At 68.8% G+C, this 11,965-nt stretch overlaps 2 protein-coding genes across 2 annotated transcripts in view; one reads left to right on the top strand and one right to left on the bottom strand.

Moving 5' to 3' along the window:
- The window catches only part of EMIHUDRAFT_365014 (hypothetical protein), a gene marked incomplete at its 3' end in the record, with an annotated part of 4,885 nt that extends 2,556 nt beyond the window's left edge, over nt 1–2,329 (bottom strand). The window contains exons 1-8 of the mRNA XM_005783722.1: nt 2,152–2,329; nt 1,522–2,071; nt 1,321–1,409; nt 1,167–1,249; nt 1,049–1,086; nt 552–567; nt 263–417; nt 16–23 (exon numbers count right to left, since the gene is read on the bottom strand). Coding sequence (XP_005783779.1) covers nt 16–23; nt 263–417; nt 552–567; nt 1,049–1,086; nt 1,167–1,249; nt 1,321–1,409; nt 1,522–2,071; nt 2,152–2,293 — 1,081 coding nt within the window. The 5' untranslated portion in view covers nt 2,294–2,329. The remainder of the gene's footprint in view (nt 1–15; nt 24–262; nt 418–551; nt 568–1,048; nt 1,087–1,166; nt 1,250–1,320; nt 1,410–1,521; nt 2,072–2,151) is intronic.
- Nucleotides 2,330–11,350: 9,021 nt separating this feature from the next.
- On the top strand, nt 11,351–11,814 carry EMIHUDRAFT_231926 (hypothetical protein; the record flags this gene model as incomplete). The annotated part of the gene is made up of 1 exon (XM_005783721.1): nt 11,351–11,814. A coding segment is annotated over one exon (464 nt), but the record flags the coding sequence as incomplete, so codon positions are not given.
- Nucleotides 11,815–11,965: the final 151 nt, after the last annotated feature.

Below are 11,965 nucleotides of genomic sequence, written 5' to 3'. Positions count from 1 at the left end.
GAGGGAAGGCTCGACAAAGGGGCCTATGGTGGGGGGCGGGGGAGGGGTGAGGGCGGGGGCGGCGAGGCGGAGGCGGGGCGCGAGAGGAGGGCGAGGCCGAGGTCGAGCTCCTCGTCGAAGGTGACAGGCTTGCTGACCTGCGGCCGCCGTGAAGAGGCGCGAGAGTCGGAGGGGCGGGCCGTGAAGAGTCGGAGGGGCGGGAGGGGCGGGGCGATGCGGCGGAGCCCGCTCCGGAGCTCGAAGGCGGGCAGGGGAGGAGGACAAAAAGGGCGAGAGGGCAGAGAGGGCAGAGAGGGCGCGGGGTCCCGCCTTCCCGAAGTGGCCGCCGCTGAAGCGCTTGATGACGAGGGTAAGCACGCGAGGCGCGTCCACGAGGGAGCTCCTCTTGACGATCCGCTTGCCGTCCATCTCGTCCATCTGCGGCGGCGGAGCGGGGGGCGCAGCGGTTGGTCGGGAGGGAGGCGGAGGCGGAGAGGAGAGGAGGGGGTAGGCGCGGCGAGCAGGCCGTGCGGATGCGGGGAGGGGCATCGGCTCGCGCCTTTTTGCCGCACCCGTCGCACTTGTAGTCTTCGAGCGACTCACCTTTGGAGGGAGGGCGAGGCGTGAGCAGCTCGGCTGCTTCTCAGCCGCGTCTCGGCCGGGCCTCGTCTGTGTCTCGGCCAGGCCTCGCCTTCGAAGTCGAACTTGAGAAGCTCTAGGAAGTCTAGGAAGTGTCTAGGCAGTGTCTAGGAAGTGCCTCGCCTTCGAAGTCGAACTTGAGAAGCTCTAGGAAGTCTAGGAAGTGTCTAGGCAGTGTCTAGGAAGTGCCTCGCCTTCGAAGTCGAACTTGAGAAGCTCTAGGAAGTCTAGGAAGTGTCTAGGCAGTGTCTAGGAAGTGCCTCGCCTTCGAAGTCGAACTTGAGAAGCTCTAGGAAGTCTAGGAAGTCTAGGAAGTGTCTAGGCAGTGTCTAGGAAGTGCCTCGCCTTCGAAGTCGAACTTGAGAAGCTCTAGGAAGTCTAGGAAGTGTCTAGGCAGTGTCTAGGAAGTGCCTCGCCTTCGAAGTCGAACTTGAGAAGCTCCTCGACGCTCTCGCTCGTCCCCTCGACCTACAGCGCCGCTCGCACCGCAGCCAAGTGAGCAAGCGGCGGGAGGCGCGACGGCAACGGCCGCGCGAGGAGCGGCGCACCACACCCACCCTCTCCCCGACCCGCTGCGCCGCGCCGCGCACCCACGCGCGCAGCCCCGTCTCCGGCGTCTCTGGCGTGCGGCCTATGTGCGGACAGCCGCCCTCACGCCGCCAGCCTCGCCCTCCGCCTCCCGCCACGCGGCGGCGCGAGCACCGGTGAGGGCAAGGGTGAACCCGTTCGCGTCTCGCTGCATGCGCCCGGTCTGGTGGCCGCAGCTCTCGCATGTGACCACGCTCGCGTACCTGACACACACACACACCGCCTCAGCCCGCCCCGTCCCTCCGGCCTCGGCTCATCTTCTCGCGGAGCGGCGCGCGCAGAGCCCCGAAGAGGTGGTGCTGCAGCGTCTGGCACTCGAGGCAGTCGTACTCGTCGCTGCCGCTCGCCTCGGGCGCACCGCGCAGGTTGGCGTTGAGCAGCCGGTTGATGATGCCCGCGATGGCGAACTCGTGCGAGTCGTGCATCCGACCAAAGTCCACCCCGATGCCGGCGCACGCGGACAAAGTCTTCCGCACGACCGAGCGCGGCGCGATCCACTTGCGCGCGCCCGGGTTGGCGTACATCCTGACCAGCTCGTTGAGCTCGCAGATCACGCAGTCCGGCTCGCCGCAACCCTGCTCGTGCTCCGCCGGCGGCTTGTGCCGCGGCAGGCCGCGCTGCATGTAGTGCCAGAGCGGGCCGTGGAAGAGGCACTGCACGACGACGTTGAGGAAGCACGTGTTGCCCACGTTGGCCATCCCCGTCACGGGCGCGGCCGCGCCCTCGTCAATCAGCGCCTCCACCTCGGGGTCGGGCTTGAACGGCTCCCACGGAGGTGGAAGCGCCGCCGCGGCCGCCGACTTTGCGGCCAGCGCGCTGGCGCTGGTGCCGCTGCAGCACACCTGCTTGTGGCCCGCCTTCCAATCTGCGCGCGAGCGAAGGCCGGGTCGGCAAGGCAGTCATGCGGGGTGGAGGTGCGGCCGCAGTGGCGGGGCGCACGCGCACCGAGCCTCTGGCATTCAACCGAGCAGTACATCACCTCCTTGCACTTTGAGCATCGCGTGGTCGATGGCTTCTCGCAGACAGCACACGTCTTGCCGCCATCCGTCGTGCCGCGCGGCCTGTTCGGCGGCGTGGGGCCATGCATCCGCGCGGAAAGGGCGAAGGCCGTGGCAGAGGCGCTGGCGGCAAGCAGCGAGGAAGAATTCTTTGTTTCACAAATCTGTTTCCAACGGTTTCCGCCGATAACGATTGGGGTGGGGGCCCCAACTCGTGGTAGGCCACTAGTTTATCGTAGGGTACTCACGGATACCTCTCCTGAGTCCCTCTCGTGTGCCCTCGCGCACATCGCATGCGGTCTTCACTCAGCCTCCGCTGCTGTGAACACCAAACTTGCACTTCAGCTGGTGCGCGCTTTCGCCGCCTACTTTCGCGAGCGCGCTTGGCTCTTGCTCCTCATGCGCGGCGCTCTCGCTGCGCTCTCTCCCTGCTCATGGGACCTGATGCCGCGCCACCTCTGTGGCCGCTCCATCCTCTCTGACGGCGCCAGCCCTCCGGCTGCGCCATCTCTCTTTGGTTGGCACAGAATCTGTGTCTGCGCCATTCTTGCTGTCGCTGGCGACTGTTTCTGGGCAGCAGTACACGATGGGCGGCGGCCTCGTCTGCCGCGCTTGTGGCGCTCTCGTGGTCGCCTCAGCTCTGCCACGACGGCCTCGTACACCTGGCGGCCAGGGGCGGTGGCCCCACAGCCCACTCTTGGTGCTGCTGTTGCATCACGTCTCGTGGCGTGCTTCTCCTTTCTCTCTGGACCCGCCGGCGATAAGCTCTGCTGTCATGTTGCTCTGGGAGATCTCTATCCAAGGCAGCACTCCGGCACTTGCTCCGCCCGTGCAGCGGCGCGTGCTGCTCTTCGAGTGAGCCTCGTCTCGCTCTCTTTGTCTGCTCAAGCCTCGCCTCGTTCGCCCTCGTGGGCGGCGTGGCGGGCGGCTGTCTCTGCTGCCGCCTCGAGTGAGCCTCGTCTCGCTCTTCGTCTACTCGAGCCTCGTCTCGTGTGCCGCCTCTTGGGCGGCGTGGCGGGCTGCTGTCTCTGCCTCCGCCTCGAGTGAGCCTCGTCTCGCTCTTCGTCTACTCGAGCCTCGCCTCGTCTGCCGCCTCGTGGGCGGCGTGGCGGGCGGGCGGCTGTCTCTGCCGCCGCCTGGTGTGAGCCTCGTCTCGCTATTCGTCTACTCGAGCCTCGTCTCGTGTGCCGCCTCGTGGGCGTCGTGGCGTGGCGGGCGGCTGTCTCTGCCGCCGCCTCGAGTGAGCCTCGTCTCGCTCTTCGTCTACTCGAGCCTCGTCTCGTGTGCCGCCTCGTGGGGCGGCGTGGCGTGGCGGGCGGCTGTCTCTGCCGCCGCCTCGTGTGAGCCTCGTCGCGCTCTTCGTCTACTCGAGCCTCGTCTCGTGTGCCGCCTCGTGGGCGGCGTGGCGTGGCGGGCGGCTGTCTCTGCCGCCGCCTCGAGTGAGCCTCGTCTCGCTCTTCGTCTACTCGAGCCTCGCCTCGTGTGCCGCCTCTTGGGCGGCGTGGCGTGGCGGGCGGCTGTCTCTGCTGCCGCCTCGAGTGAGCCTCGTCTCGCTCTTCGTCTACTCGAGCCTCGTCTCGTGTGCCGCCTCGTGGGGCGGCGTGGCGTGGCGGGCGGCTGTCTCTGCCGCCGCCTCGAGTGAGCCTCGTCTCGCTCTTCGTCTACTCGAGCCTCGCCTCGTGTGCCGCCTCGTGGGGCGGCGTGGCGTGGCGGGCGGCCGTCTCTGCCGCCGCCTCGTGTGAGCCTCGTCTCGCTCTTCGTCTACTCGAGCCTCGCCTCGTGTGCCGCCTCCTGGGCGGCGTGGCGTGGCGGGCGGCTGTCTCTGCTGCCGCCTCGAGTGAGCCTCGTCTCGCTCTTCGTCTACTCGAGCCTCGTCTCGTGTGCCGCCTCGTGGGCGGCGTGGCGTGGCGGGCGGCTGTCTCTGCCGCCTCGAGTGAGCCTCGTCTCGCTCTTCGTCTACTCGAGCCTCGTCTCGTGTGCCGCCTCGTGGGCGGCGTGGCGTGGCGGGCGGCTGTCTCTGCCGCCGCCTCGTGTGAGCCTCGTCTCGCTCTTCGTCTCCTCGAGCCTCGCCTCGTGTGCCGCCTCGTGGCGGCGGGTGGCGTGGCGGGCGGCTGTCTCTGCCGCCTCGAGTGAGCCTCGTCTCGCTATTCGTCTACTCGAGCCTCGCCTCGTGTGCCGCCTCGTGGGGCGGCGTGGCGTGGTGGGCGGCTGTCTCTGCCGCCGCCTCGAGTGAGCCTCGTCTCGCTCTTCGTCTACTCGAGCCTCGTCTCGTGTCCCGCCTCGTGGGCGGCGTGGCGGCCGGGCGGCTGTCTCCGCCGCCGCCTCGAGTGAGCCTCGTCTCGCTCTTCGTCTACTCGAGCCTCGTCTCGTGTGCCACCTCGTGGGCGGCTTCGCGGCCGGGCGGCTGTCTCTGCCTCCGCCTCGAGTGCGCCTCGTCTCGCTCTTTGTCTACTCGAGCCTCGTCTCGTGTGCCGCCTCGTGGGCGGCGTGGCGGGCGGGCGGCTGTCTCTGCCGCCGCCTCGAGTGAGCCTCGTCTCGCTCTTCGTCTACTCGAGCCTCGTCTCGTGTGCCGCCTCGTGGGCGGCGTGGCGGGCGGGCGGCTGTCTCTGCCGCCGCCTCGAGTGAGCCTCGTGTCGCTCTTCGTCTACTCGAGCCTCGTCTCGTGTGCCGCCTCGTGGGCGGGGTGGCGTGGCGGGCGGCTGTCTCTGCCGCCGCCTCGAGTGCTTCTCGTCTCGCTCTTTGTCTACTCGAGCCTCGCCTCGTGTGCCACCTCGTGGGCGGCGTGGCGGGCGGGCGGCTGTCTCTGCCGCCGCCTCGAGTGAGCCTCGTCTCGCTCTTCGTCTACTCGAGCCTCGTCTCGTGTGCCGCCTCGTGGGCGGCGTGGCGGGCGGGCGGCTGTCTCTGCCTCCGCCTCGAGTGCGCCTTGTCTCGCTCTTCGTCTACTAGAGCCTCGTCTCGTGTGCCACCTCGTGGGCGGCGTAGCGGGCGGGCGGCTGTCTCTGCCTCCGCCTCGAGTGCGCCTCGTCTCGCTCTTTGTCTACTCGAGCCTTGTCTCGTGTGCCGCCTCGTGGGCGCCGTAGCAGGCGGGCGGCTGTCTCTGCCGCCGCCTCGAGTGCGTCTCGTCTCGCTCTTCGTCTACTCGAGCCTCGTCTCGTGTGCCGCCTCGTGGGCGGCGTGGCGGGCGGGCGGCTGTCTCCGCCGCCGCCTCGAGTGAGCCTCGTCTCGCTCTGAGTCTACTCGAGCCTCGTCTCGTGTGCCGCCTCGTGGGCGGCATGGCGGGCGGGCGGCTGTCTCTGCCGCTGCCTCGAGTGCGCCTCGTCTCGCTCTTCGTCTACTCGAGCCTCGTCTCGTGTGCTGCCTCGTGGGCGGCGTGGCGGGCGGGCGGCTGTCTCTGCCGCCGCCTCGAGTGCGTCTCGTCTCGCTCTTCGTCTACTCGAGCCTCGTCTCGTGTGCCGCCTCGTGGGCGGCGTGGCGTGGCGGGCGGCTGTCTCTGCTGCCGCCTTGAGTGAGCCTCGTCTCGCTCTTCGTCTACTCGAGCCTCGTCTCGTGTGCCGCCTCGTGGGCGGCGTGGCGTGGCGGGCGGCTGTCTCTGCCGCCGCCTCGAGTGAGCCTCGTCTCGCTCTTCGTCTACTCGAGCCTCGTCTCGTATGCCGCCTCGTGGGCGGCGTGGCGTGGCGGGCGGCTGTCTCTGCCGCCGCCTCGAGTGAGCCTCGTCTCGCTCTTCGTCTACTCGAGCCTCGTCTCGTGTGCCGCCTCGTGGGGCGGTGTGGCGTGGCGGGCGGCTGTCTCTGCCGCCGCCTCGAGTGAGCCTCGTCTCGCTCTTTGTCTACTCGAGCCTCGTCTCGTGTGCCGCCTCGTGGGCGGCGTGGCGTGGCGGGCGGCTGTCTCTGCTGCCGCCTCGAGTGAGCCTCGTCTCGCTCTTCGTCTACTCGAGCCTCGTCTCGTGTGCCGCCTCGTGGGGCGGTGTGGCGTGGCGGGCGTCTGTCTCTGCCGCCGCCTCGAGTGAGCCTCGTCTCGCTCGTCGTCTACTCGAGCCTCGTCTCGTGTGCCGCCTCGTGGGCGGCGTGGCGGGCGGCTGTCTCTGCCCGCCTCGAGTGAGCCTCGTCTCGCTCTTCGTCTACTCGAGCCTCGCCTCGTGTGCCGCCTCGTGGGCGGCGTGGCGTGGCGGGCGGCTGTCTCTGCCGCCGCCTCGAGTGAGCCCCTCGTCTCGCTCTTCGTCTCCTCGAGCCTCGTCTCGTGTGCCGCCTCTTGGGCGGCGTGGTGGGCGGCCGTCTCTGCTGCCGCCTCGTGTGAGCCTCGTCTCGCTCTTCGTCTACTCGAGCCTCGCCTCGTATGCCGCTTGTGGGGAGCGTGGCGTGGCGGGCGGCCGTCTCTGCCGCCTTGAGTGAGCCTCGTCTCGCTCTTCGTCTACTCGAGCCTCGTCTCGTGTGCCGCCTCGTGGGCGGCGTGGCGGGCGGCTGTCTCTGCCGCCGCCTCGAGTGAGCCTCGTCTCGCTCTTCGTCTACTCGAGCCTCGCCTCGTATGCCGCTTGTGGGGAGCGTGGCGTGGCGTGGCGGGCGGCTGTCTCTGCCGCCGCCTCGAGTGAGCCTCGTCTCGCTCTTCGTCTACTCGAGCCTCGCCTCGTATGCCGCTTGTGGGGAGCGTGGCGTGGCGGGCGGCTGTCTCTGCCGCCGCCTCGTGTGAGCCTCGTCTCGCTCTTCGTCTACTCGAGCCTCGTCTCGTGTGCCGCCTCGTGGGCGGCGTGGCGTGGCGGGCTGCTGTCTCTGCCTCCGCCTCGAGTGAGCCTCGTCTCGCTCTTCGTCTACTCGAGCCTCGTCTCGTGTGCCGCCTCGTGGGCGGCGTGGCGTGGCGGGCTGCTGTCTCTGCCGCCGCCTCGAGTGAGCCTCGTCTCGCTCTTCGTCTACTCGAGCCTCGCCTCGTATGCCGCTTGTGGGGGGCGTGGCGTGGCGGGCTGCTGTCTCTGCCGCCGCCTCGAGTGAGCCTCGTCTCGCTCTTCGTCTACTCGAGCCTCGTCTCGTGTGCCGCCTCGTGGGCGGCGTGGCGGGCGGCTGTCTCTGCCGCCGCCTCGAGTGAGCCTCGTCTCGCTCTTCGTCTACTCGAGCCTCGTCTCGTGTGCCGCCTCGTGGGGCGGCGTGGCGTGGCGGGCGGCTGTCTCTGCCGCCGCCTCGAGTGAGCCTCGTCTCGTTATTCGTCTACTCGAGCCTCGTCTCGTGTGCCGCCTCGTGGGCGGCGTGGCGTGGCGGGCGGCTGTCTCTGCCGCCGCCTCGAGTGAGCCTCGTCTCGCTCTTCGTCTACTCGAGCCTCGCCTCGTATGCCGCCTCGTGGGCGGCGTGGCGTGGCGGGCGGCTGTCTCTGCCGCCGCCTCGTGTGAGTCGCGTCTCGCTCTTCGTCTACTCGAGCCTCGTCTCGTGTGCGCCTCGTGGGCGGCGTGGCGTGGCGGGCGGCTGTCTGTGCCGCCGCCTCGAGTGAGCCTCGTCTCGCTCTTCGTCTACTCGAGCCTCGCCTCGTGTGCCGCCTCGTGGGGCGGCGTGGCGGGCGGCTGTCTCTGCCACCGCCTCGAGTGAGCCTCGTCTCGCTCTTCGTCTACTCGAGCCTCGTCTCGTGTGCCGCCTCGTGGGCGGCGTGGCGGGCGGCTGTCTCTGCCGCCGCCTCGAGTGAGCCTCGTCTCGCTCTTCGTCTACTCGAGCCTCGTCTCGTGTGCCGCCTCGTGGGGCGGTGTGGCGTGGCGGGCGGCTGTCTCTGCCGCCGCCTCGAGTGAGCCTCGTCTCGTTATTCGTCTACTCGAGCCTCGTCTCGTGTGCCGCCTCTTGGGCGGCGTGGCGGGCGGCTGTCTCTGCCGCCGCCTCGAGTGAGCCTCGTCTCGCTCTTCGTCTACTCGAGCCTCGCCTCGTATGCCGCTTGTGGGGAGCGTGGCGTGGCGGGCGGCTGTCTCTGCCGCCGCCTCGTGTGAGCCACGTCTCGCTCTTCGTCTACTCGAGCCTCGTCTCGTGTGCGCCTCGTGGGGCGGTGTGGCGTGGCGGGCGGCTGTCTCTGCCTCCGCCTCGTGTGAGTCGCGTCTCGCTCTTCGTCTACTCGAGCCTCGCCTCGTGTGCCGCCTCGTGGGCGGCGCGGCGTGGTGGGCGGCCGTCTCTGCTGCCGCCTCGAGTGAGCCTCGTCTCGCTCTTCGTCTACTCGAGCCTCGCCTCGTTTGCCGCTTGTGGGGAGCGTGGCGTGGCGGGCGGCCGTCTCTGCCGCCACCTCGTGTGAGCTTCGTCTCGCTCTTCGTCTACTCGAGCCTCGTCTCGTGTGCCGCCTCGTGGGCGGCGTGGCGGGCGGCTGTCTCTGCCGCCGCCTCGAGTGAGCCTCGTCTCGCTCTTCGTCTACTCGAGCCTCGCCTCGTATGCCGCTTGTGGGGAGCGTGGCGTGGCGGGCGGCTGTCTCTGCCGCCGCCTCGTGTGAGCCACGTCTCGCTCTTCGTCTACTCGAGCCTCGTCTCGTGTGTGCCTCGTGGGCGGCGTGGCGTGGCGGGCGGCTGTCTCTGCCGCCGCCTCGAGTGAGCCTCGTCTCGCTCTTCGTCTACTCGAGCCTCGCCTCGTATGCCGCTTGTGGGGAGCGTGGCGTGGTGGGCGGCTGTCTCTGCCGCCGCCTCGAGTGAGCCTCGTCTCGCTCTTCGTCTACTCGAGCCTCGCATCGTGTGCCGCCTCGTGGGGCGGCGTGGCGGGCGGCTGTCTCTGCCGCCGCCTCGAGTGAGCCTCGTCTCGCTCTTCGTCTACTTGAGCCTCGTCTCGTGTGCCGCCTCGTGGGCGGCGTGGCGGGCGGCTGTCTCTGCCGCCGCCTCGAGTGAGCCTCGTCTCGCTCTTCGTCTACTCGAGCCTCGCATCGTGTGCCGCCTCGTGGGGCGGCGTGGCGGGCGGCTGTCTCTGCCGCCGCCTCGAGTGAGCCTCGTCTCGCTCTTCGTCTACTCGAGCCTCGTCTCGTGTGCCGCCTCGTGGGCGGCGTGGCGTGGCGGGCGGCTGTCTCTGCCGCCGCCTCGAGTGAGCCTCGTCTCGCTCTTTGTCTACTCGAGCCTCGTCTCGTGTGCGCCTCGTGGGGCGGTGTGGCGTGGCGGGCGGCTGTCTCTGCCGCCGCCTCGAGTGAGCCTCGTCTCGCTCTTCGTCTACTCGAGCCTCGTCTCGTGTGCCGCCTCGTGGGCGGTGTGGCGTGGCGGGCGGCTGTCTCTGCCGCCGCCTCGAGTGAGCCTCGTCTCGCTCTTCGTCTACTCGAGCCTCGTCTCGTGTGCCGCCTCGTGGGCGGCGTGGCGGGCGGCTGTCTCTGCCGCCGCCTCGAGTGAGCCTCGTCTCGCTCTTCGTCTACTCGAGCCTCGCATCGTGTGCCGCCTCGTGGGGCGGCGTGGCGGGCGGCTGTCTCTGCCGCCGCCTCGAGTGAGCCTCGTCTCGCTCTTCGTCTACTCGAGCCTCGTCTCGTGTGCCGCCTCGTGGGCGGCGTGGCGTGGCGGGCGGCTGTCTCTGCCACCGCCTCGAGTGAGCCTCGTCTCGCTCTTCGTCTACTCGAGCCTCGTCTCGTGTGCCGCCTCTTGGGCGGCGTGGCGTGGCGGGCGGCTGTCTCTGCCGCCGCCTCGAGTGAGCCTCGTCTCGCTCTTCGTCTACTCGAGCTGGTCTCGTGTGCCGCCTCTTGGGCGGCGTGGCGTGGCGGGCGGCTGTCTCTGCCTCCGCCTCGAGTGAGCCTCGTCTCGCTCTTCGTCTACTCGAGCCTCGTCTCGTGTGCCGCCTCGTGGGCGGCGTGGCGTGGCGGGCGGCTGTCTCTGTCGCCGCCTCGAGTGAGCCTCGTCTCGCTCTTCGTCTACTCGAGCCTCGTCTCGTGGGCCGCCTCGTGGGCGGCGTGGCGTGGCGGGCGGCTGTCTCTGCCGCCGCCTCGAGTGAGCCTCGTCTCGCTCTTCGTCTACTCGAGCCTCGTCTCGTGTGCCGCCTCGTGGGCGGCGTGGCGTGGCGGGCGGCTGTCTCTGCCGCCGCCTCGAGTGAGCCTCGTCTCGCTCTTCGTCTACTCGAGCCTCGTCTCGTGTGCCGCCTCGTGGGCGGCGTGGCGTGAATGTAGGCTTCACGCTGGGGTCGCTCCTCGTCACGAGCGCATCTGCCCCTCTTCTGGCTTCATTGGGATGCGAGGTCCGTCTGCACCCGCTCCCTCCACTCTGCGTTGGGATGTCAGGTACTGCGTAGCTCTTCCGTTGTGGAGGCACGCGACTCCAGACTGACCCTTTACGCGCCAATGTATCACACCTCACGGTGCTGATGCTTGGTTCATGTGGAGAAGCCGAGATAAACTAGTCCGCCGATAACGATTGGGGTGGGGGCCCCAACTCGTGGTAGGCCACTAGTTTATCGTAGGGTACTCACGGATACCTCTCCTGAGTCCCTCTCGTGTGCCCTCGCGCACATCGCATGCGGTCTTCACTCAGCCTCCGCTGCTGTGAACACCAAACTTGCACTTCAGCTGGCGCGCGCTTTCGCCGCCTACTTTCGCGAGCGCGCTTGGCCCTTGCTCCTCATGCGCGGCGCTCTCGCTGCGCTCTCTCCCTGCTCATGGGACCTGATGCCGCGCCACCTCTGTGGCCGCTCCATCCTCTCTGACGGCGCCAGCCCTCCGGCTGCGCCATCTCTCTTTGGTTCCCACCCACCCTCTCCTTGGTGGCATGCTAAGCTCTCACGCTATCATGGGATCCACCGTGGCTCTCACGGCGAAGTCAGCTCGAGCCTCTGCTCGCGTAATGGGTCCTGTCGTCGGCCCATCTTACCTCTCCCCCCTCTTTATGCGGGGGAGACTCCCGCGTCGTTTACGCGGCGGTAGGTGCTCCACGTGTGGTGAGCTCCACCTCTCTCTCTACTTGGTCTGAGGTGCGAACCCTTACGGCGCCGCGGCCGGCTGCAGGACGTTGAGGTTACCTCCGGACCTGCAGTTCGTCCAAGCTGTTTGAGTCCCAACCCTCCGCCTTTAGTGGCAAGACCCCGGGGGATGTCAGGTACTGCGTAGCTCTTCCGTTGTGGAGGCACGCGACTCCAGACTGACCCTTTACGCGCCAATGTATCACACCTCACGGTGCTGATGCTTGGTTCATGTGGAGAAGCCGAGATAAACTAGTCTGCTCGGGATCTTACGTTCGTCCAGTGGGACATATGCGGCTCTCTTCACTAACGGCCTGCGGCCCCGGCGCGGCAGCGGAGCTTGCCAGTAAGGTGCGTGCGCTCAAGGCGGATGCTGTCGTCTGGTTCACCGAGTCCTCGCAGCCGGCGGAGCTCGCAGTCGCTCTCGCCGACTCTGCAGAGAGCGTCGTCGGAGCAGTCACGACGCAAGGCCTCATCGGCGGCGGCGGAGAGCACAGCCGGTCGCTCGGCTCCGCGTCGATGCCCGGAGTGCCGTACTCCTTTTCTCCGTCGCCCGAGGCGGAGCGGACAGTCGCGCTTGCCATCTCCGGACTCAGCGGCGGCGCGAGCCTGCTCCCGTGGCACTCGCCGCCGGACGGCCTGCCCGATCTCCCAGAGGCCTTTTGGACTGACCACGCTGTCGCGCCGCCCGAGATGTCTCCACACCTGCTGCTGCTCGCGGCGCCGCCGTCCTCGAGCTCGTTTGGCGTCGAGCGGTGGCCGGGCCTAGACATTTCGGCCACATGTCGGCCTGACCCTCTGCCACACCTCGGACCGATCTCGGCCTCACCTCGGCTAAACTCGGCCAGAGACCTACGCCTCGGCCGCATCTGAACTAGGTGGCTCAGCCGACTCGACTCGGCGCTG

Source organism: Emiliania huxleyi (assembly GCF_000372725.1).
Source record: "Emiliania huxleyi CCMP1516 chromosome Unknown EMIHUscaffold_177, whole genome shotgun sequence".
NCBI lineage: Eukaryota > Haptophyta > Isochrysidales > Noelaerhabdaceae > Emiliania > Emiliania huxleyi.
This window is presented reverse-complemented; position numbering and strand designations above follow the sequence as displayed.